At 41.0% G+C, this 25,564-nt stretch overlaps 1 protein-coding gene across 2 annotated transcripts in view; it reads left to right on the top strand.

The window, feature by feature from the left end:
• The window catches only part of MYOM2 (myomesin 2), a 194,098-nt gene that overhangs the window by 49,648 nt on the left and 118,886 nt on the right, over window positions 1–25,564 (top strand). For both annotated transcript variants that reach the window (XM_066603582.1, XM_066603590.1), the window contains 3 exons: window positions 15,943–16,031; window positions 20,125–20,172; window positions 24,978–25,142. In XM_066603582.1, coding sequence (XP_066459679.1) covers window positions 15,943–16,031; window positions 20,125–20,172; window positions 24,978–25,142 — 302 coding nt within the window. The remainder of the gene's footprint in view (window positions 1–15,942; window positions 16,032–20,124; window positions 20,173–24,977; window positions 25,143–25,564) is intronic.

Genomic DNA, 25,564 nt, shown 5'->3' on the forward strand with positions numbered 1-25,564 from the left:
TATCCATTGACATAACACAGCGGCTGTTCAATACTGAACAGCCGCTTTTACCTCGAACGATGAGCGATCCGCTCATCATTAATGCAGCATAAACTATGGACGATGAGCTGATTGCTCATCTTTCAGTGTAAATAGCGTCCGTTTAGTACTGAACGGCCGCTGTGTTATGTCAATGGAGAGGGGCCTGGGAGCGAGAGGAGAGAAATCTCCTGCAGCCGTCCACCTCCCTGCTGGCCACTCTGTGAGCAAGCTAGCACTACTAGCTCCCGTGTAGGAGCACGGGAGTGAGGACACACAGGGACGAGTGTCTGGCATTATTTGCGCAACATTCGTCCCGTGAAAACCCAGCTTTAGCGATAGCTTACTTGTCTGCTCTTCATAAAATGCTATGAATTGAGTGTTCTGCAGAACCAGAATGGGATTAAAAAGGAACCTTCTGTTCCACATGTTTTGGAGCTGCCTGCTTATCTCCAACTTGTGGAAGTCCATGTTCCATCTCATAACATCGCTTCTTTCATCACACTATAAAAAAAGCCCAGGTCTGGCTCTTCTGTTATTGGGAATTGATAGCTATTCATTGGAATTCCAAAACATCATATGTCACATTCTATATGCATGCAAGAGGCCATGATGCTTGGGTGAGTGCTGCAACCTCTTCTCAGGCCTGTAACATCATGCTCATTTGTCACAAGGTCTGAGAGCAGCTCTGTTTTATTTAAATGAATGGGTTTGATATGCCATATCAGGCACAGCCACTATACAATGTCGCGTGCTGTTGTCACGTCCAAACAGGACATGCTGAAACCATAACCCTGAGATATGTCGGCACCTGCACATACACTAAACACCAAAAGAAAGGGAATTAGTGTACTGGACTCACAAGCAGACATGACACAACAACTGGCAAACACCCAAAACACTTTCCTAGCATACCTGCACGCATGAACAGATGAAATTGCTACAGTATGTATGATGTATTGGTTTGTATTTTAGCAAATATACTTAAGCCCACGAGCCAGTGACAAGGGTCCTCATTGTCTCATGGGTCCCTACTCTAACAATGACAACTACCCCATGAGTCCTGTCTGCAAGTGGGGCGATCATCCTAATAGGGGCAGCCCGATGCTGGAAGCTAAGGACTTGTCTCGCCCTAGATGGAAAACAATCCCAGCAGAACAGGACACCGTTAACACCAACACACAAAGGGAATGCATACCACACGGAACAGGACTGTTCACACCACATGTCTAGTCACCTGCACAGTCACACAGAACACGTTGCTGTTCTCACCAATACACCCATGGCTGTTCACCCTATGTCCGACCACGTGCAAAGACACACAGAACAAGTCACTGTTTGAACCTGTAGCAAAACATGCATGGATGCAAACACAAGGGTACTGGGAGGGAAATGAGGAAACCAGCACCCTCACGCCAGAGGGGCTGACATTTACGTGCAGCAGACCGGTGGTGATTGGCTAGCTTGAGAACTCCACACCCAGACAGCTCAAGCATCCCACACCTGTGGGGGTGTTTTCCTGGACACCCATAGAACTTGAACTACAGGTCCAAGGAATACAATCTGACAGCTTTGCGTGGTATGGAGCGAAGTGCCTGCAGTGCTCACTCAAGCACCGCTATCCCTTGATTGGCGGGACTCTGGAGTGGCAGAAACCCTGCTCATACACTATTGATGACCTATCTTGAGGATAGGTCTTTGATAGTTTATTTCTGGAAAATCCTTTTAATATAATGATTGATACTAGACCAAAGTTCAATACATAAATGCAACTCTAGAACCAAGCACATACCTTAAATACAGCACTAGAACCAAGCTCTTACCAAAACTGTAATGCCAGAACCTAAAGCATACCATAAAATACAGCAGGAAAACCAATCCCATACTATATATTCAGCACCGTAATCAAGCTCAAACCATGCATACAGCATAAGAAACATGTTCATAGCATAAGCACAATACCAGATCCTATCTCATAACATTAACTATAATACCAGAACCGAACAAATAACATAAATATATACTCAAAACCAAGATGAGCATCTAAATACAGCACTCGAATCAAGCTCATAGAATAAATAAAGCCTCCAAACCAAGTCCAGTACAAATATACAGCATAAGCATTACGATCAATAAAAGGATAAACGGATGCCACCAATATACACTAAATGGAGTGCTGCTAGGGAAAAGTGATATGGAAAAAGATCTGAGGATACTTGTGGACTGTAGATTTAACTGGAGTAACCAATGCCAGTCAGCTGCTGCAAAAGCAAATAAAATCTCTGGGTGCATTAAAAGAGGTATAGGGGCTAAGGATGAGAACATTATTCTTCCACTATATAAGGCAATTGTCAGGCCCCACATGGAATACTGCGTACAGCTCTGGTCACTGGTGCTCAGGAAAGATGTTTCAGTTATTGAGGGGGTTCAAAGAAGGGCAACTAAATTAATAAATGGAATGAGAGGACTGGAATACCCAGAGAGGCTATCAAAATTGGCATTATTTACCCTGGAAAAAAGATGGCTAAGGGGCGATCAAATAACTATGTATAACTACATTAGGGGACAATACAAGGATCTTATGATCTGTTTATACCCAGGACTGCGTCGGTAACAAGAGGGCATCCTCTACGTCTAGAAAAAAACAGGTTTCATCACCAACACAGAAAAGGGTTCTTTACTGTAAGAGCAGTGAGACTGTGGAACTCTCTGCCTGAAGACGTGGTGATGGCAAAATCCATAAAGGAGTTTAAGAGGGGACTAGATGTCTTTCTAGAGCGGAAGGATATTACAGGATATAAATTTCAGGTGACCAGCGGGTTGTTGATCCGGGTCTTACAGACAGGTGAGAACTATTAGAGGTTGATCCAGGGATTAGTCTGACTGCCATTAGGGAGTCGGGAAGGAATTTTTTCCCCGGAAGAGCTAATTGGCTTCTGCCCCTTGGGGTTTTTGCCTTCCTCTGGATCAACAAGGAGGTTGAATCAGGCTGAACTAGATGGACATTGTCTTCATTCGGCCTAACATACTATGTTACTTTATATTACTATGTAATGCCAAGTTGGCTTGTGATATATGAGTTTGTACCATGTGAAACTACAGTATGATCTTAACAATTGTAAAGTACAATGAGTGTTGTTAGTTGGCAAACAAGAATGAGACAGTGTCCTTTAATTTTCCAAGTATCCCAGACTGGTATGACAATTTCTCCTGGATACAACTCTTCAGAGGTGGCCACACAGATGATTTTGGCTCTTCACCTTTTCATATCTTTAATCCCTATATTAGCCACTTGTGGACCACCCATAGGCTTTAGATGTCCGGGTGGTTCGCAACTAACTCTGCCTGGACATTTTAGAATGTCCTGCAGTATTTTGATTCCTGAGTCTCTCTGCCACATTGGAGCTCTGTCATCTTGCTGTTAGCAGACAGTTGATATCATGGAGCTATTTATACATAGCCGGAGAACCTCCTGCTGTTTAGATCTTTGGTTCTTTAGCAAGAAAAAATCATTGTGTGATCACTATGACAGCTAGCAATCATATGCCCAGAGATCACACTGATTGGCATCTCATGTGATCAGTGTGACAGCTAGTCATTAAAAGTTTGTAAATTTGTTTATAAAAAGGATTCATCTGTAAAAAAAAAATGTTCGTATAAAAATGTTCATTTGTAAAAAAAAGTTCAAAAAAGTTTGTAGAAAAAAATTTGTGTAAAAAAAGTTCATCTAGAAAATAAAAGCTTTCAAAAAGAGTTATTCTGTAAGAACAATAAGAGAATGTTTCATATAGTTAATACCATTTATGTTTATTTAGTCTCTTATAGATAGCTCAGATGGCGATGGTTTGTGCGGCAAAAGATTACAGTGTGCTATAAAATGCTGCAGGTTTTTCACACCCAGTTCTACAGCGGACAATTTGCAGCTAGAGATGAGCGAGCATACTCGCTAAGGACAATGACTCGATCGAGCATTGTCCTTAGCGAGTACTTGCCCGCTCGGAAGAAAAGGTTCGTCTGCCGGCGGGGTTGAGAGGTGAGTTGCGGATGCTCGCTCATCTCTATTTGCAGCATATCCAAAAATTGTTCCAGCAAAATCTGTGCTCCCCAAGTCAAATAGTGTTCCTTCTATTCTAAACATTGCCATGTTCCCAAACAGCAGTTAATGTTCACGTATAGGGCATTTCCGTACTTGGAAATTGAACAACAAATTCTAAGTCTCAATCTACATATTATTGCAAAAATGGAAAATTTGCATTTTCAACACCTAATGCTAAAGAATTCCATCATACACCTGTGAGATAAAAATGGTCACATCAGTGACTTCACTTTGCTTTAATCCCAGTGAAACGCTTAGGGGATTTCACACGGGTGGAATGTTTTCACCAGGGCATATCGGAATTTGCTACTGCAGAATTCCACATCAAAGTCCTCAGGGCTACCTGTGGATTTTAATGCTGAATTAAAGGCTGATTTAAACTATTTTCATTCCGCATCAAAATCTGCTGTTAGCACTTTCCATGACTTGCAGCGTGGAATGTGGAAAATTTCGCCTTGTGAAAGGGCCCTTGAAGGGTTAACAAACTTCCGCCTCATTTTGTATACTTCATGGGTTGAATTTTTTTAAGGGTAATTTATGTTTTTTTTCTAATATATAGGCCCCTCAAAACTGAACTGGTCCCTAAAACAGTTGTGTTTGGCAAGTTCTTCAAAATTTGAAAAATCGCTGTAGTATTTATAAGTCTTGTAACATCTTGAAGAAGTAAAAAGACAGTTTAAAACAATATCACCTTAATGTGGAAAAACGGTGTATGTTATTTATTGGCTATGTTGTGTAGTATGACTATCTGTCTTACAAGCAGAACATTTCAAATTTTGAAAAATGCTAATTTTTCTGAATTTTCCCTAAATTTTGGATATTTTTTATAAATTAATGAAAGACATATTCACCCCAATGCAGCCCCCAAGATTGCATGGGAATGTAGCCACACATCTATAGAACACTGTGCTCCTCCCAAAAATTAATCAAAAGAGTGTACAGTGGTGTAGGGGACAATCTTAGCTCAGGGTTATCATTGATAACAAAAGAAGGGTTTCCTAGATCAAACATTATGCCAAGGAAAACAGCAGGTGTGGTGCTTGTTTTAAAAGAAAAGACTTCTGCTCTCTGTTTCCCAATTCTGGCTCTGAAGCCTGCAGCCTGGTTGTCAATTACAGTGTTGAGGCATAAAGTAGGCGTGCTACTGCCCCTACAGGGACTTCTGCCTGAACAGAAGGGGACAGAGGGGGATGGAGGAAGGGGCAGCAGAAGAGGGAGCAGGATTAGACTGACTATTTGCCCTCTGACCCAGGTAGGCTCTCCAAGGTAGCTGGTGGAGGAGGATGACGTGGCTGTTTATAAATGTTGTGTTGAGGTTGTTTACTTTCTTGTCATGTTTTAAATTCTTATCACAGATCTTACAGATGACCACTCTTTTATCATCACTTGCTGTTTCAAAGAATACCAAGGATGCATAAATCATGTGAGCAGAACTAGCTGTGATCCTGATTTTGCTGCTGCGACTAGTAGTAGCTGAGGGTGGCAGCACTGCCTTTTTGTTTTTCGGCGACACCCTATTCATTGTCTTGGTAAGGCGCTGTCTCGCAATGTTCTCCTCTTCCTCCTGTGAGCTGCTATCATGTCTCTCTCTCTCTCTGCCTCTCCATGTCAGATCGACTACTTCATCCTCTTCCACCTACTCTTCTCTTTCCCTTTTCCACCTGAGTGGACTCTGTGTCACAGTGGCACCTCTGTTTCTGCATCCACTAGAGTATACATTGCTTGTAGAGGGCTTACCGTGCACTGACACACCCTCATTTTCCTCTTTGAAGGAAAAAATGGTTGGGTATCAGCGCATTCAATGTCTTGGTCTTCTCCCTTTGGTTTTTTCGACTGCCCCGTCAACATTCATAACACTTAATGATCAAAGACAAGGGGATTGCTTATGGCTGACTGGTGCAGACTGACTGCTGTGTGGCTGCAACTGGAGGACAAGGAGGTTGGTTGTACTTGAGGCATGCTGTATCATCCACTCTACAGAATGTTCTGCATACTGTGGATATAATACATAGGCGGAACCACTTTAAGGAATGTCGGAACATGGAGCTGTTGCTTCAGTGGGATTCACTAGAAATGCTAACTTGGCCTGTCCTCCGTCACCGACACATCCCCTACTTCTTGCTTTCTTTATCTTTCCTTTTTATTCATTTTTTGTTTAATTTTTTTGTATAGTTTTATATAACTTTTCAGCTAACTTTGTAGTTTGCAGAAAACCACTGCTAGATGCGAAAGGCCTGCAAACAATTCATAGTGGCTGGACTGGTGACTTTGAATGACCTTTAAGGCCAGTGACACGCACTGTGTGTATTTGCTGTTTCCCTGTTTGCGCTTCTTTCTGTTTTATTTTAACAAAAAAAAACCACTACTAACTAAATAAGCTGCAATTAATGTGATGCAGCTTCTTTCTTTGGTTCCTCCAATATAACCCTTCTATATAAGCTTTAACACCCAGCAGCAATATATCGTCTGTAGAATATCTGTCCCTAACAAAAGACCACATTTTATATAGGCGTACAAACATGATGTTGCTTCTCTGTCTTGTGCTCAGCTGTAAAATTGCTAGTGGTTGCACTGTGCCTATGTTATATATGGCTAGGTCATGGGATGCAAGTGTACAATGAAACTGCTGCCCTTATGCAAGATGGAGGATATATTTGGAGGCATGATCAAGTTGCCCTGTTTTTCTGATTTTGAGAAATTTTATTTTCACGTAATTTTTGCCAAAAATGGGGTTGGATTTACCTGATTTGATGAAAATCAGGTTGATTTTATTGTCTAGCCAATCAAGACGAGTAACACTAGCATTCATTAGAAATAAGCCACATTGAGTCCCTGATTAATAATAAATCATGCTGTGCAACTAATTAATAATAAATCACACTGCAAACCCTTAAATAATAGTAAGTCGTGCCCCCTTAATTAATATTAAGCTAAACCACACCCCTTAATTAACAAGAACAAGCCACACTATGCTTCAGCAATAAAATAATAATCTCTGTTACCTCCCTGTGTATCCATCGCTTCTGCCATCTACAGCTCACTGGTGCCTACAGAATCTTATTGCTCTAACAGAAGACATAGTGAAGAACATAAAAATACATATATGATAAAAGAGCTGAAACAGCTGAACATATCACAGGACAGAAATGGAAAGGACATGGCTGAGAACATAGGGACATTAGATATTAGAAGTCTCCTGTAGGCAGTTAGCATTTCCTAACACTACAGCTCTGTTCAGATTACACGGTTCTAATCCCCTGCAGATCTCCATTTCCTTTTTCCATTTTTATACTGAAATTCAGGACAAAGTTGTCATCTGAGAGCAAGGGGCCAATAAGAACTGTCCATTATTTTATTTAACATTCTTGCACACATTAAAATATTGCTTGTATTGCATTATCCTTCGGATTATATGCCAAAGCCTGTCATAATATTACTTACATATGGTTTAAGTGTAACCATCATTAAATTTTTTTAACACACAGGGCAGGAAATGTTCACAAATTTTTGTAATATGTTTAATTAACCTATTGGCCTGTTGACTAGAAGAACCCTCTTTAAATGCTGCCCCTTGCCCTATTCAGCTGTGCAATTGAGAAGCTTTGCTAAGCAAAATCTGTCTTCAGCTAGGTGCATAGCTGAATAGTGATAGTGAATACAAGAGACATCTGCTCTTCCCTATGCCTGCATTCTCAACTGTATTGCTGGCACAGCACTGTACAAATGTTGGAATTGTAGTAATTGCTGCTGATATTTCACTAATTAATTTATTAATGCCAACAGATGATCTTCTAATACTTCTGCCTGACCACAGGCGCTGTGTTAGGAGAAGCTGTCCTGTGCTTCATACAGCTTCTCCTCTGCACAATGTGCCCTTTCCCCAACAAGACTTGATGCACTCTGTATTACACCTGATGCCCCAAGACACTGACATAGTGGACTGTGTCTCAGCATGAAGCTGGCACCATGTGAGGAGGAGATGAGGAGGTACCACAGTTGAGGGCACAGTAAAGAGTAGGTGTTTTCCATTCACTATCTCTATTCAGCTATATAGCTAGGTGAAGATGGACTTTGCTTAGTAACCCTCTTCAGCTGCATAGCTATATAGAGATAAGGTCAACCCTTCAAGAAAGTTTTTCTTCTAAAATCGTACTAAATAAGCTAATTAAACATAACGAAAAACTACTTAGAATCACCTGCCCTGTACGTAAACAAGTTACAGAGCAGCATAATCTAATAGTATGTATAGATTCAATACATACTATGTTACTATGTAGAATACATTTTTTATCTATGTGTATTCTAAGTTTGCTCCACTATTGCCTATGTGATTTTTTTGGCAATTTGGCAAAAACTGCAGAATTATTAGTTTATTCTTTATGAAGTTCTTGGCAGAGGTGACTAAGAATGATAAGTACAATTAGTAAAGTTATTTATTTCCCAGCATGTGTCACACATTTATAATAGTTGCATTTGCTATAATTTATCTAAAAGGCATATGAAGCTAAAATCAAATATATACATTAAGGAAGTGATTCCAATTAGGGAATGGAAGGGAATAATACTCTCTAATATACAAGTGAAAATGTATTAATGGAATGCGAGAAGCTGCATGGTTGTATATGATGTGTGTACTCTAAATCGTGTTCTAGAGTTCTGCTAGGCTCTAAGGCTGTAAAACCTGAAGATGAAAATCAATGAAAGGGTACAGCTGTCATGTTCAAGGTCATTGCCTTGTTAAAGTACCATCAGCTTAAAGTGGTATGCAAACTTCCTGACTTATTCTACAAAACTTCTTCTAGAGTTCTTCCAGCTGCTTTCTAGGAGTATATCTCAAGCACACAGTGAAGGCATTTATGAAAGTGTCTCATTACCAAAAGGATGCACATAAAGTCAATACCATTACACAGTGAAAAATTCCAAATTTAGAATAACATCTCCATTACTTTTTTCAAAGTCTATAGAAGGCATTTCCAGTAGGGTCAGCTGTGTTAATATGGGCTCTTTAGATATGCAGTCACTGTGGGTCCTGCTTGGTGGATTTCAGTTCCAGTGTTATTTTTGACGCTTTGATGCTGGAGGCTAGTACCATAGTGCACCCCCAAAAAGTGCAGCGCATCTGCCCAGCTTTATCGGGTACTAACAACTAACAATTCCAGTCTTATGATTTAACTCCATTGAATGCTTTTAATACAAGGTTCCTATATACTACTTCTTATTTCATATATCATCCTATACAGCAGCTACAATTACACTGTTTTTTTGTTGGGTTTTACGTTCACATTTATGCCCTATGATATAAATCATGTTAACTTTGTTCTGTAGGTTAATGAAACTAGTTTTTTTTGTGTCACCATATTTTGAGATTCATAACTTTTGATGGAGTTGAGTGAGGACTTGTTTTGTGAGGCAAGCTGTAGTTTTTATTGGTACCACTTGAGCATACATAAGTCATTTTTTATTCCACTTTTTGGGAGATGAGGTGAAAAAAAACTAATTCTGGCAGTTTCTTATTTATTTTTTCCTCTTATGGCATTCACCATGCAGGATTACCAATCAAGAATGTATTAGCTCTATTGTACAGGTTAAGTCGACAACTCAACTTAATATTTAACTTCTCTCTTTCTTCTGGTCTCTTTCTCTCCTCTTTAAAACAAGCAGTTATATGGCAATTACTAAAAAAAACAATTTCTTGATTTATCCTGTGCTGCTAAGTACCGAATGATCTCTAATCTCCCCTTCATCTCCATACTCCTGGAAGGTTTGAAAGCTAATCATCTAGCTTTCTGACCCGTGCAAATCTACAATTGATGGTCTAGCCTGAGGATAGGCCATCAATAGTTTAGAACTGGACAACCGCTTTTAAGGATACTTCTGTCTCCTGGTTTTCTTTCTACCTCTCTGACCACTTGTTCATTGTATCATTTGCTTACTCTACTTCTTTGCCTTGTTCTCTTGCTGTTTGGGTTCTACAGGATTTGATTCTATCTACTCAGCTCTTATCAAATAAACTACTGGCAGTTTTCAGTATCATCTCTATGCTGATGACTTCCAATTATACACCGCTTCCTGAGTCATCACCCCTTCACGTCTGCTGCTGTCTCTAACATCATGTCCTCTCTCTGTCTTAAACAGAATCTTTGTGTCCAATCTTCGCTTCATTCCCTACATTCAATAACTTGCTCGCTCATGTTACCCGCCCCTCAAAAACATAATCAGAATCATCCATTTTCTTATTTGTGATACATCAAAAACTTATAGTTGCCCTGGTGCATTCTCATCTTGACTGCTGCAACTCACTTCTAGTCAGTCTTTCCCTCAGCAAACTCTCCAATCCTGAGTGTAGCAGCTGGTCGCTTGTTTTAACCAACCACTGCACCAACACCTCTACCCAGTGCCAGTCACTGCGCTGGTTGCCTGTCCTCTATAGAATACATTTTAAACTCATCACTGTCACCAGTAAAGCTCGCTACAGTCCTGCACCATGCTACATCTCATCACTCATCTCTGTCTACAATTCTGCCCTTTCTCTCGTTCTGCTAATGACTTTAGACTAAGTTCCTCAATCTAAGCCTCCAACTCCCACTCCTGGCTAGAAGGCTTTTCCCGAGCTGTACCAGTCCTCTAGAATGAACTCCCCCGAAAAATCAGGTTAATCCTCAACACCCACAGTTTTAAGCATGCTCTAAAATTACTCTTCTTTATGGGAGGCCTATAAGATTTCCTAAACTAACATTTTTTCATGTCAAGACAATGAAGGTGGATCCACTGTGCCTCAACACCAATTTGAATGATTGCTAGATCCAGAGGCTGCACCCAGGGTTCCCTGGTTTTCACCATTTAAATTTCACCAAACAATTGGAATCTAGTCTTTGCTGCAGGAGACTCCAGGTCATAACCCTAGAATTAGCTGATGCAACTCAATCAGGTTTACCATAACACAGTACCAGAGGGTGTAGACAGAGATTTGGCAATAGAACAGAGCTGAGTTCATTACAGTTGGAATACTTTCATAATGGTGAATCAGGTCAAGGCAGGCAGACAGAGTAAATGTGATCAATGAACAAGTCGAGGCCAGGAAATAAGTTAGAAAAGCTGAGTAGGACAAGTACAGATCAATAGCAAGAAAGCAGATACAACATTGTAACACCTTTGCACACTAGGAGACTGATTTCTCAGGCACCTACTAGTAGGGAAGGGTGCCTTAAATAGCCAGAAGCTTGTCCAGATTTGGCGGGTATCGAAAAGCAGAATGCACGCACTTGCGCTTGAAGAAGTAGGCTAGTTGCTCGCCCACACCTTTTGAGGACCAGGAAAAAGAGAGATGTAGCATCTGCTGCAGAATATACTCGAGGACATAGTGCTGGCCACGACTGATGGCAGGAAATAAAGATCGCCGCCTGCTATGACTAACATCCAAAAAAGGTGCCTTTCCTAATGCCCTTCATCTTAGGATCAGACTGCTGATGAAATTTCTTTAGGAGATATGGGACATTATTACTTTCTAGCCAGCTGCCAATATCTCTTTTCTGGACCATAATCCTTCCCCTCCTCTAGATAAAATAGTCTTCCTCTTATCCTCTTGACATCCATAATTTTTTTTTATTGAAATATTTCCTCTGGAAGAGTATCTGCAGGAGTTGGAACAGAAGTCTCAAAAAATCAGTTAAGGATCAATGGTTTTGAAAGGAAGACAGAAGGAGTTGGAAATATGCCAAGAGTAAAGCAGTCGTAATTTGTAGGCCATAGGATTCAGTTGCTTCAGTACTTGGAATGGACCCAGATATCTCAGCGCAAATATCAAAGCAAGCATTCTCAGTCAAATATTCTTAGAGGACAACCAAACTCAGTCCACAGGAGAAAAGCTAGGCGGAAGGCTGTTTTTTTTGTCCGCATTTTGTTGCATTCTGATGACTGCATGACACACTGACTTCATCATCTCCTGCCAAATCTTCAAGTGCAAGTGTGTGTAGTATTGGTAGTGTATAGTAATCATGGATAGAGGAACCTGTGGATGACACCTGTAGACAGTAAATAATGGAAAGATTCCTGTGGATTTGCTGGTAAGGTTATTATAACAGAACTCTGCCCAAGGCAAAATCGAAGTCTGCCATGAGGACATTAAATGCTTAAAGTAGATTTTGAGTAACTGGTTCACTCATTCCACCTGCCCATTAGATTGGGGCTGGTAGGCAGAAGAGAATTGTAGCTTGACGCTTAGCTATGCACATTGTGCCTTCCAAAAGTGAGAGGTGAATTGCACACCAACATCGGAGACAATGTACAGAGGAAGTCCAATAAAGTGGGCCATGACCAGTGGCCGAAAGAATCGCCTCTTCTCCATTCTCCATCTCTGGTGACCGGTTCATACAGCTTTATGTATAGTACCCTATTTATCTAAAAGATGGCTGGACCATTGTACAGAACAAGCACTTGTACCTCTTGTATCACCCCTTTTACTTCATAGATTGTAAGCTCTTACAAGCAGAGCCTTCACTTCTATCGGTCAAGTTGTTTGTTAGTGTAATATTAGGCTGAATGTCTATTTATTTTGTGTGCTTGTGTTCACTCTGAGTTGCATAGTGCTGTTGATGCTATATAAATAAAGATTATATTTGTAGTGATACTACTCATGTGTCATATACACACACACACAAAATCACATAATAAAGCATTTTGCAAGAGACAAAGGGATTTTTTGTTTCTTTTAATTTATTTTATATATTTAAACATTTTAATAAACTTTTTTTTACACAAACTGTGCAGTAAACTGATCGTATAATACAGTGCAATACCTCTACAGTATATTGCAGCATATTATGTCTGTCACAGAAAAACTGATCCTATTAGGCCTTTAAAGGGGTTCTGTCATAAAAAAAAAAATTCTATATGTACCTATTCCTCCCCAGGCAGTCTTCTTACCTCATCTTCTACTCACTGATCTTCTCCTGGCTCCTGGAGTCCCTTGGAACATCTCACAGCAAGCCGGCCAGATCCTGTTTTGTAGCATACATTGCCAGCATTCTGCTTCCGGCAGGTCAGTGTACGTTACATCAACAGTGATGTAGCGTTCACTGCCTAGCAGGCAATGTCGATCCTCGGCAGCCTATTTCAGTGTGCAGGCGCAGGGTCTCGCTGCTAGTGCTCCTATAGTATGTTTAGCTGTGAGACCCTGCATCTGCGTGCCAAAGCAGGCTGCCGATGATTCAGCATTCCCTGCTAGGCAGTCATTGCCACATCTCTAGTGATGTAACGTACATTGCCATGCAGGAAGGAGAATGTCCGCAATGTATGCTTAGTCACCGTAAGAAGAGGATCCGGATGACTGGAGGTGAGGTGACCCGGGGGACTGCAGGAGCCAGGAGAAGATCGTCGATGTGAAGATCTGGTATGAAAACTGCCTGGAGAGGAACAGGTAAGTATAAAATTTGTTTTTACTTCATTAAGCCCCAGACTACCATGGGAACTCATATGTACCCATGATCATATCACAGGGGTGCTGATGGGGGTAAAAGAGGGAACTCCTCCTTTTCTCTAACCTCTCAAATGCTATAGTCCCTATTTGTTAAACTGCCATGATCAGTTTTCTCTGCGACAGTGTCAGCAATAATGCAAATTCTATTTAGTGAATGTGAAGTAATACAATGGTTCAGAGTCAAGCTCTATTGTTACTTTTTAAAAAGTTTCTGAAGTTGAGTTTTGTGTAACGCTAAACCTAAGATTGTGGTTGATCATAGGGAAGTAGACTGAAGGATATACACAAGGCTCAATTTAAGTGACCAGAAAAAAAGGCTAATACCTTCTGATTTCGGAGTAGGAGGTCCAGTATGTGAATGGATCTTGAGGGTAAAAGCACTTGTTAATTTTTCATCTTGATGTCTAAGATGACAGTGTGGCTCTACATCGCTACTATTCTCAGCTGTTCGGACCATATTGCTGAGCTGTCTGGAAACTGATCTTTTGATGCTTAAAACAGCTTGGAATTTCTTGGCTGTCATCTCGAATGTACTGAGCTAGGGAGCTCTTCCCTGGTGACATTTGTCTATCTGTATATACTGGGCAATCGTTGGAAAATACCTAAGGTGCCAAGATGAGGACATCACATTTAATTATAAATGTCAGTGCAAGCGTTCCCATCCGTGTATCTTTTTTCTTTTTTAGAGCTGTATTTCCGTAAAATTGTTTTGAAAAATACAATATTAACACAAAAAGTACAGTACGCAGATACATCAGAAATAATACTCAGTGTAAATAGAAAATGGCACACATTGAAAACGTGAAGCATCCGTAATGCAGATGTTCATCTTGGCCTGACAGCGGGGCTCCTGACCCGAACTCTTAGCATCATAGATTCCTTAGAGTTCAGTTGAGGAGACCCAGGGTTAGGCTGGAACGTATGTCTATATTACGGATACAAAAGCACCTCTGAAATACGGCTATGTGTTCTCAGCCTAAGGCTCTGTTCACATCTGCTGCGGAGGCTTAGTCTGGAAATCCCAGTCAAAATAGAGCAGCATGCAATGCTATTTCATTTGGCAAAAGGCCAGACTGCAAAACAGCAGCTGAATGGAACCCATTATAGTCAATGAATTCCGTCTGGCGCTGCTCAGGGTGGCATGTGCCAGATCCATTTACTGAATGGTTTCAGTTATTCTGTTCCTATAAAGGAACGGAAGAATAGAAACCCAAAGACAGATGTGAACATAATCTTACACTAGTAACATAGTATGTAAGGCCGAAAAAAGACATGTCCATCCAGTTCAGCCTATTATCACCCAATGTTGTTCCAGAGGAAGGCAATAAAATCCCAATGAGATAGAAGCCAATTTTCCCCATTTTTAAGGAGTTTTGTTATTAGACAAAAACAAAATTCTCTACTTAACTATTCCTCCCCAGGCAGTATTCTTGTCACATCTTATCCTCGCCGATCTTCATCTGGCTCCTTTAGTCCCCCCACCGGGCGGACCTTCTTCTTCCTGTAACATTACGTACATTTGCGGCATTCTGCTTCCTGCAGGTCAGTGTACGCTGTGCCACTAGTGATGTAGCATTCACTACCTAGCAGGGAGTGCCGAATTCTAAGCCGGGCTATTGCCGAGACTGCGCATGCACTCTGTTTCGCTGCGAATGTTCATATACTATTTTGCAAACTCTCACACAGGTTCTCCACTTTGTTTTGCTGAATTGTGACCTTGCTTTGTGTTCAAAGGGAAATATATGTACATGAATCTGAATAATTTAATGCAGGAGGAGAGAAAATGAAATGCATGATCTCATGATTAAGAACAAGAAAATGGTTAAAGATGTTGTCCAAAATTAGAAGAACATGGCTGTTTTTTTGCAGAAACAACACCTGTTCTGTCCATAGGTTGTATTAGGAATAGTTGTTCATATCGTGTCTGCATGGTATTTTTCTTAACCTAGAAGATTATTACAATACTGTAGCTGAAATATGTTGTCAGATTAGAAAATAGAGAGCAAAACTTTGCTTCTATTAGTTATCCTTTCTGACTGCTCTGATTTTGAAAACATTAAAACTATTCTCTTCCATGCAGTGCCACCAAGTGGTAAGTTCAGGAATTGCACTTTTGTTTTTGGATAATGGATAAAGCATTTTAGTTTCGTTTTTCTTTCTAGCATGTTCATTAGGTATGACCAGTAGGTTTTCAGTAGGCTTTGAGTTTATATTTATAGCTATCAAGGATTTAAAAGGTTGTAGATAGTAAATTTTCATGTATATATTGTGATGACCCTAATATGGTTTTTGTAAGAGAAAGATCTGTATTCTGTATCATCAGTCAATAATACTATTTTAATGTTCTTTTCAGAACTACTATCAATGATACTGCTACATATACGGCAGTTGCAAGAAATGTGCATGGACAGTCAACTACCAATTCTGCTGTGATTGTGAAAAGTAAGTGGAGCATTATTAGTGAAGTGAATCATAGATGCATTTCTAAGATTAAAAAGAGTAAGGCCTCATGTCCACGGGGAAAATCAGGCCTGCAGCGGATTCTTAATGCAGAATCCGTAGCGGGTCCCTCCTTTCCCGCGGCATGAGGCCTAAAAATAAGAATAAACTCACCTGTCCTTGACGCTGCGTGTCTCCCCTCCGTCACGGCCGGATCTTCTTTCTTCGGCCCGGCGGATGTGCTCAGCACGCCGGCAGCGTGTCGCTCGCATGCGCCGGGCACATCAGCCGGGCCGAAGAAAGAAGATCCGGCCGCGATGGAGGGGAGACCCGCAGCGGCAAGGACAGGTGAGTTTTAATTCTGGTACGGGTGTTCCGCGGATCCGGACGGCTTCCATAGGCTCCAATAGAAGCCTGCGGGAGCCGTCTCCGTGGGACACCCGCACGAAAGTGGAGCATGTTGCGTTGTTTTTGCTGCTTTTAGGAACCACGCACCCAAGCTAGGACGCATACACATGCCACCACTGACAGGAACAACTGGACAGGATAAGAGGACACATAGCCAAAATCACATCATACAGCAGCCAACACTAGTAGCAGATGTTAATGCTGTAAATGCCAGGTATTAGTTGACATTTTGGCCAAAATAAAGAAACTATCGGGCCATATCACGGCTCCCGGCAATACCGCTAGTCCCTACACTAACCAGGAGTACAGTGATGCAACCAAACAAAACACAGACCTTTCTTGCAGCCACCACAAGCAGAACCTGTTCACAAACCACAGAGAGAGAATGAGAACAGAGAAAGTTGACCACATCCACACCTGGGAAGACAGCTCTTATGTATACTGACCTAGAGTGATTGGCTGACTGGGGTCACACACACGTCCAGCCAGCACAATCCCCACACCTGAGCAGGAATGCGCCAGAGAACCTGTAGTACAACAAAAGTCAGAAGACAGACGTGACAGGTATTTTTACCTGTGGCTGATTAATTGCAGATTTTGTCACAGATTTTCATGCAGATCTTCAGCGGATTTCGCCATTCCAACTCTATTCAAATTGGATGGATGACATCTGCTGCAGATCTGCACTAAAAGCTGCAATAAAATACGCTGCAAATCAGGAATGTGTAAACATACCCTAAGGTCGCTTTCACACGGTGACGCAATATTACCGTGCAAAATTTGAAGCGATATCACATCTGTGTTCTGTGCGATATCGCTGTGTTTCCTCGTGGCAATATCACGATTTTGTGTCACTACAAAGTCACACGTGGTGCTACACAGTCGTGCAATTTTGTAGCACCATGTGAACCAATCACAGCCATTTAATGAATCAGAGACAGCACTTGATGAACCAATCACAGCCATTTAATGAATGGCTGTGATTGGTTTATCGAGCGCTAGCTCTGATTGGCTAAGCTCCACAGAGGTGGGGTTTTTCACAATCCTGACCAGGAAGCTATGCCGGAAAACTTCAATCAAGTGCCAGGGAGCTTCGGGAGACACGCGCTGGAGCCGGACAACGCCTCTTAGGTGACATATTTCTTTTTTTTTTTTAGTCAGCTAGGGCTCATTTTCGGGCTTTTACAGTAGGATTTCTTACTTAATGTAAAAGTTGCATCGCACCGCATGAAAACCGTGTTTTCGTGCAAAGCGATACAGTAGAAAGGAAGGGAAACATGGGCTACAAAACATTGCAAATCGCGCTGTATAGAGCATGCTGCAATTTTGTATTTTCGCAATGTAGAGGGCTACAAAACATCGCTCATATGAAAGAACTCATTGGAAAGCATGGGCTTCACATACATGTGATTTGTAGCACTGTCCCATTGTGAAAAAAACGCAGAATTTTATCACCCGTGTCAAAATCTGCCCCATAGGTGCTAATCTAGCTTACATTATATGAACCCCAAGCAAGAACTTGAATGCCCTGTGCGGCAGATTTATCAATATATTTACTGTATTGACAGTTCTCTAAAACCTTGGCATTTTGCTGAATGCCAAGTTGTCTCATTTCTCAATTTTTCCGGCACTTTTCTGATTAGAAAAGTGTGTCAAAAATCAATAGCAAGGCTGACAAACATAGTGGAGCCACAACAGGCAGTTTGATGCACTACATGGACTGTGCATCAGATTTAATAGATCTTAGATCTCCCTACTGTACTCTATAAAGTGTGGCCATATCAAATATATATATATATATATATATATATATATATATATATATATATATATATATTTGCATAGGTGTGCTGGGTTCAACGATGCAATTTTGGTTGCCTGTAGCTGTCATGAGGGGGATTTAAGCTGCTTATTGAATTATTATTGAGTTGACTGAGAGCTCCCTCTATTGGTGACTGTAGGCAGTTAGAATTTTATAATTTAAAAACAGCAATGCAAAGGGAGATTTGAAGATGTTAAGAAAAAGAAAAAATAAGCAATAGGTATCCACTAAATAATATGCAAAGCAGCAGAATGAAAGGTATCCTTATTATAAATGTACACTTAATGGATGGCATGAGTTCCATATTCCCTGTGCTTGCTACACTTAGGCCTCATATCCACTTGCATGTATGGATTCCACTGCTGAATCCCACAGTGATATCCGTGCGTGCCCGCGGACATGGAGAGGAAAATACTGTTTCTTACCTCCAGGTCGCATATTAACATTTTCTGCAACACTTCTGCCCTAACAACCAATCAGGTTGAATCAGCCAACCCAAACAACCAATCTGGTTGCTGGAATTGCTGAGTAGGGCAGAGATGTCACAGAAAATGTTAATATGCCTCCAGGTCCAGTGCGTATCTGCTTCAAGCCGGACGGATCTTCTTTCTTCAGCATGGCGGAAGTGTCCGGGAGTGCCGGCTGATGCACCTAGCGCATGCGCAGTGCTCTCTTTTTAGTTTTTGAATCCCCTGCTTTCCTGTGGATCTGCAGCCAGTCCACATTGACAGCTATGAGTGTGCCGTGACAGGGACGGCTTCCAATGGAAGCTGTCCCTGCCGAATCTGCAAGAAAATGGAGTGTGCTGCGATCTCTTCCCGTGCATACGACCCACACACCAGGAAAAAAATCACATCCGCTTGCATTAAGTTGCCCTATGGATGCTAATGCATCCCTATGGGCACATAGAGCTGCGGATCTCCCATGCGGTGGACATTGGACCTAAATCCATCAGCAGACATGTATCCATAGTGTATTGGCATCTGCAGAGAAAATGATGAAAAGTTGAAATTCCAGTTGAAATTTACAAGCCTAGAAGTTTTTATCAGAACATTCCTGCAGCTGCAGAAACTATTTTATAAAGCTCTAGAAGTTGGACGTTTGCTCAGATGAAACCCACATAGTTTGTGAAAGTAGAAGGACAGCAATACTGCCTAATGAAGGACAAATTAGGTCGCCTGAAAGTTTAATATTATCATCTATTTCAATCCACATTGAATTTGCAACTTCTGGGTTCACAAGAGCAAACTGTTCAGTGAAATCCTTCCAAACAGTCTTGATGTTGTAATATTTAATGAGATTATACAATATGCTTCCCAGATCATAGTGCGGGGCTGGCCAGCCAGAAGCTCCAGCACATTGGGACTCTTGGACAGCATTTACAGACTCTGTTAACGGGTTTTTAGGAGTTTAAAACAGAACAAACATTGTTTTTGTACTTTTTCTGCTATCTTAACCCTTTCCAATCCAATTTGTATCCTGGTTTTCCTAGGGGGCATACTCTTTTTCTGCTGTTATACAATGGCGCTATATGCTGGCTAAAGCCAGTACTGCATGAGGTGACACATTGGATAGGCTCCTACAGCAGAGAGGCTGGCAATATGCAGTAAGAGAACCACGACGGACGTCTTCCAACATCAGAGCGGTACAGCCTTAAATCATAATGTCTTCAGAGGTCAGACAGTGGATTGGAAAGGATTAATAGAAACACAATGAGCTGTACTGAGCAGAAGATGCTGCAGAAATAGTATTTTCATTTACTGATTGTAAAAACAGAGAAGCAAAAGTCAAAATGGTATATTTACTGTATTTTTATGGGAAAAGTTTCATGAAATAACACCTAATATACAATATGGATTTTTTTAGGATTTCGCTCAGAAGATGAGCCTCTTTATCCCGGTTTCAGGCCACAATGTAAGTAATTCTTTGTTCACCGCTGCTATGAGAACACCCTGCTGGGTTTTTAAAGTTATACTGAGTGAAAATTGTGTGATTTCAAATGAAACATATTGTTAATGTTGAACCAAAGCTATTGTATTGACTTATGGAGTTATTAATGCAACATGATTTCATAGACAACTTTATGTATAGCACCTTATAGCAAGATCATTTAAAGGGGCTTTCCATGATTAGAAGAACACAACTGCTTTCTTCTGTCAACAGCACCATATTATTTATGGGTTTTGTCTGGGATTTCTAAAGCTAATGGGGTTATGCTGCAATACTATGAACAACTTGCAGACATTTAGTAACATCACATAGTTTGTAACATCATAACATAGTTTGTAAGACTGAAAAAAGACTTAAATCAATCCAGATTAGCCTAGATGTGTGCCTGTTGTACACTGTGCATTAGTATGCATCATTAATCTAAAAGACTGCACGATGCTTTAATTGGCTAGTTCACCCCACATGAACAACACTGGCCTGTCAAAGCAACGTGTAGAGTATTAGACTACCAAAGTATACTAATCCAAAGTGTGCATCAGGTAGTCAAGCAGTGTGGCCATCTTTGTTTGTTTAGGTCTGGAGAGTCGCTTTAACAGCACTGGGTAGGGGATTTATACAGATTTGGAAACATCCCATTGTCACCATTAATACAGATCTAATTAAATAGAAAAAAAACATTTATCATAAATGCCAACAGGCTTGCAAGCGTCCAGTCGGTAAACCCAAGCCAACAAGTGCCCAGGCTCTCCTCAGATAACCCAGCCCCATGCTTCTGCCTAGTGGTTGATTGACGTCTCCCATATTGTCTTAAGGGTGGCTTCACACAAGCGTGTTTTTGTGCGAGCATACATGTGCACAAAAACACGTGTCTATTACAACCAATGCATTCCCTATGGTGTGTTCCCATGCCCGTGTTTTACAGGTGTGCGCCTGTAAAGATAGGACATGCGTGCACCATAGGGAATGCACGCATTGCCGTCAATGGAGCCGCAGCTTTTCATGGAAATATAAGCTCTTCCCTGAAAAGAAACCATTTTAGTGTAAAAAAAAAATATATATATATACTTACCTGTCCGCCGCTGCCGTGTCCCCCGCGGGGATGAAGGACACATCTGCCGTATGCGGCAGATGTTTTCTTTATCCCCACGGGGAATAAAGAATTCCCTGCTGCACCTGTCACAGATGTGACAGATGCAGCAAAGCAATTCTTTATCCCTGCGGGGAATAAAGAATTCCCTACCACAGCTGTCACACATGACAGCTGCGATAGCAGATCCAGCTGCCGGCACCCCGTAATTGTTTTTCAGGGAAGCGCTTTAAATATAAGCCCTTCCCTGAAAAACAAGGCAAAGTAGTGTTGAAAAAAAACCACATACCTATCATTAGCTGCCGGGGCTCAGCTGTGTCCTGTCTGCACTCTCCCCGGCTCTGCAATGAAGTTCTTTGAGCAGGCAGGGAATTAAAATCAAGGCATGCCGGCAGACCGAGGCCTTTAATGGTGCCACTAGCAGCCGCCGCGGCTCCTTTGAAGGCAATGTGCGCATCTGCATACACGCATGTTTTTGCGCGTACAGGGGTGCGTACATATGTACGCACCTATGTACGCACAAACACACACTCGTGTGAAGCCACTCTAAGTCACTCAGTTTGACACTGAAATCTCGCACATGCACTGCATGATCCTGCAATGGCACATACTCATCATTGAGGCCATTGCCACAGCGGGGAGACTAGTGCATACATACCAGGGGTGCATGACCTGATGTCTTAACCCCATCCACTATACTCCACGTTTTTGAAAAGTGGCAAGGGTAGTGTAAAATTTTAAAAAGGTTACAAAAGTTTGCAACTTTTTTAGGCCAAAAACTGGCACAAGTACCATGCTATATTTCTTGTATGTGTTTTCTACAGCAACATGTGCTCAAATGTAGTGTGGTAACTAGCTAATATAAAATTCCTATTGACCGTTTCATACACAAATCCATTTGACCTTTTTTCAATGATAATAAAATGGAACATGTCAATTTTATGCAGTATGCAATGCTACAAGAGTTGACCTAATCAATAAGTGGATTTAAATGGACTAATATATAATAGTTCACTTTTGACCCTATATAAACCTTAATATTCAACTATAAAAGCTTCAAAATGACATCTGTACAATAAAATATAAGCAATCGTAGTTTTTACTTTTTCAAAATGAGTCAAGTCTATTTTTAATGATTTTGTACCTTATGATACTGTACTAATCCCTTTGCTTCTGTTTATTGGTCTATAAGGCAATATTTAAAGGGGTTGTGTGAGAAAAAAAAAATGGCCGGGAAGGTGATAAAATAAAAAAAGACTGCATACTCAACTGTCTTCGGCCTCTTGGAACGCAGGTAACCAGCATCCGCTGTTCCATCCCAATCCTCCACCATGGACGGTTGCCGGAAATCAGGTGACTTCTGCAGCCAATCAGAGGCTGCGGCATCACCTTTCAAACTCCTGGCATTGGCATTCACATCCTTGGCACCATGATGCCAGGAGTTGAGGGTGGTGATGCTTAAGGCCTCTGATTCTCCACAGCGATCACCTAACTTCAGGAAGTGGAGGTGGGAGTCAGTCAGCTGGGTCCCAGGAGGCCGGAGACAGGTGAGTATGTTGTCTTTTTTATCACCTGTCTGGCCATTATGTTTAATCTGCTTTTATTAAGTTTTTTGCAAAATATAGTACAAAATGTCCATCAAAGGTCGCGCAGGACCTGACAATATGTGTATAACTCAGAAATATAACATTTCTAACAAGCGATAAACCTAAGTATACTTTTGACTCTTATTGTTCCAAACTTATTAAGTTATTAGGTTGTGCTCTCGGTCACCAATGCTGGGAACTGTGAAAACCTGTTAATAGTGGAAATATTGTAGTATACGTGTTTCAGCATAGAATTGAGAAACGGTCCCAGAGGGCCTTGTATGTAAAATATAAAATAAACTAAGTATAAACAGTGAAAAAGACAAGAGAGAGAATAAGGGGGGGGGGGGGGAGTCATACAAATAATAATTAAAAAAGGGGGAGGTGGTAGACAAAAAGAAAATGGGGAGGGGAAATTTTGCACCTTAGAATTATAGTAATTGCAGTGGGAATGGTAGTATTTATCTTGTTCCTAACTACCCAACCAGGTCGTAAAGAACCCCACCAGTAGCCAACCCAGGGGCCCTTACATGAGAGTTCTGTCAAACTCCAACCAAGACTGCCACACTGATAGAAATTTCCCATTGTCCCCTGAGTGTTCTGTGCACAATTCCTCCACGTGACATAGGTGTGACATCTCCTGATCTGTCTGGCCATTAAAAATGTTTTCCTTTTTTCACACAATCCCTTTAAGCAAGGCGAGTTATTTCCCATTGCATAACAATTTTATTTAATGGTATCAGAGCAAATGAACTCCTGACCACAGACTTCAGCATAAAGTCATGTCCGCAAACTTTAGTGAAGCTTTTTTTTAAAACAATTCCTTGTGACTTTTTGGAAAGACTCATTTTGGAAAAGTGCTCCTCATATGTAACTGACATTCCACTTTCTAGTTTTCTACAGTAATTTAATTACATACCCCTGGGTATTTTTTTTCTTTCACGGGACACCTCCACCAAAAAGTGGGTGTAGTTAGGGGCGTGATTTATCAGAACTTACGCTTTTACCTCTGATATAGCCCCTGTGGCCCCTAGTGGGTGCAGCTGGCAACTTCTGCAGCACCTGACCAGCAGCGCTGTGCTCACTAGAGGTGCAGAGAGCACAAAGACTTCAGAGTTGAGAGAGAGCGTGGTATCATCTGAAATCAACTGCAGAATTGCAGCTGATTGAGAGTCAAAATCAACACTGATATCGATATTTTGATTTTGTGTCTTTTGCGAAAATTCTGTGGATTTTGCCGTGGAATTCTCCACTACAGAAAATCTGCAGCATTTGCGCTACATGTAAGCATTCCCTAAGGCTGGGTCCACCTGTGGCGGATTTGCTGCAGAATGTTTGTAGTAGACATTCTGCAGTAGATCAGCAGTGTAAAGTCTGCCTCAAAACCCATTTGGTGCTGGTTCTGACGTGGGTTTTATCACATATTTTGGTTCAGAATTCACCCCCTCATTGAGAATGAAATTCAACACCACATGTCAATTTCTGTACGGATGTGTCTGGATATTTTCTGCAGCTTGTGGATGAGATTTTCAAAATCTCATCCACTGTGTTGCTACTGTAAACGCCATGGAATTTCCATGCAGAGGGTTCACACAGAAATTCCAATGCAAATCAGCCCCGTGTGGACCCAGCCTAGAGGGGTTTTGCAGGCAGTCTCTATTGGAAAGCACCGGGGTCGGAGTGGAAGCGATACTCTGACCAATGTATGAGATAGATAGATAGATAGATATGAGATAGATAGATATGAGATAGATAGATATGAGATAGATAGATAGATAGATATGAGATAGATAGATATGAGATAGATAGATAGATGATTGATAGATAGATAGATAGATAGATATTAGATAGATAGATAGATATTAGATAGATATTAGATAGATAGATAGATAGATAGATAGATAGATAGATAGATAGATAGATAGATAGATAGATAGGGGACAGATAGGAGATAGATGATAGATAGGTAGATAGATATGAGGTAGATAGATAGATAGATAGATAGATAGATAGATAGATAGATGATAGATAGATAGATAGATAGATAGACCTTTCCCATGTTCATATTACTAATAATTCCTTTCATATAATTACAGTGCCTTTGACAGCAGCAGTTTGTTTCACCCACATTGAAGTTAAGTTCCTGGAAACATTTGGCGTAAGGTTTGGAGTAGAAGGTGAAACCGTAACCTTGTCTTGCTCTGTGGTTTTAACTCCTGAACTCAGCAGACTACGACCTCAACCTGAGTGGTACAGAGACGGTGAGTGACTTTTAATGCAATGAACATTTTAAATGTTAAATGTCCAATTTACTATTCTGATGACGGAACACTGAATAAATCAAAGTTTAAACATCAAAATGTCCTCTGTTGAACTTTCTGCATTTTGAATCAATGGTAAACATTTCACTTAGTGACAACTTAAAAAGAAAATAAATTCGTATTGTCTGGGTTTCCACATTAAGACATATGGTGTGTCATGGGACATCAATCTTACTTAGATATTTTGCAAAAAAAAAGGTCATTATCATAGAGAATAAAGCACAGCTATTCCCCATAATGAGACTGCCCATCAGAGCTCTACTTGTGCAGACATGATAGTAATAATAATAATGGAAATGTTCTGATGTAGCTGAGATTATGGTGGGATCTTACAGGACATTTGTTTCATGTTACATATTCCC

Source organism: Eleutherodactylus coqui, chromosome 1 (assembly GCF_035609145.1).
Source record: "Eleutherodactylus coqui strain aEleCoq1 chromosome 1, aEleCoq1.hap1, whole genome shotgun sequence".
In the NCBI taxonomy this organism is placed as follows: domain Eukaryota; kingdom Metazoa; phylum Chordata; class Amphibia; order Anura; family Eleutherodactylidae; genus Eleutherodactylus; species Eleutherodactylus coqui.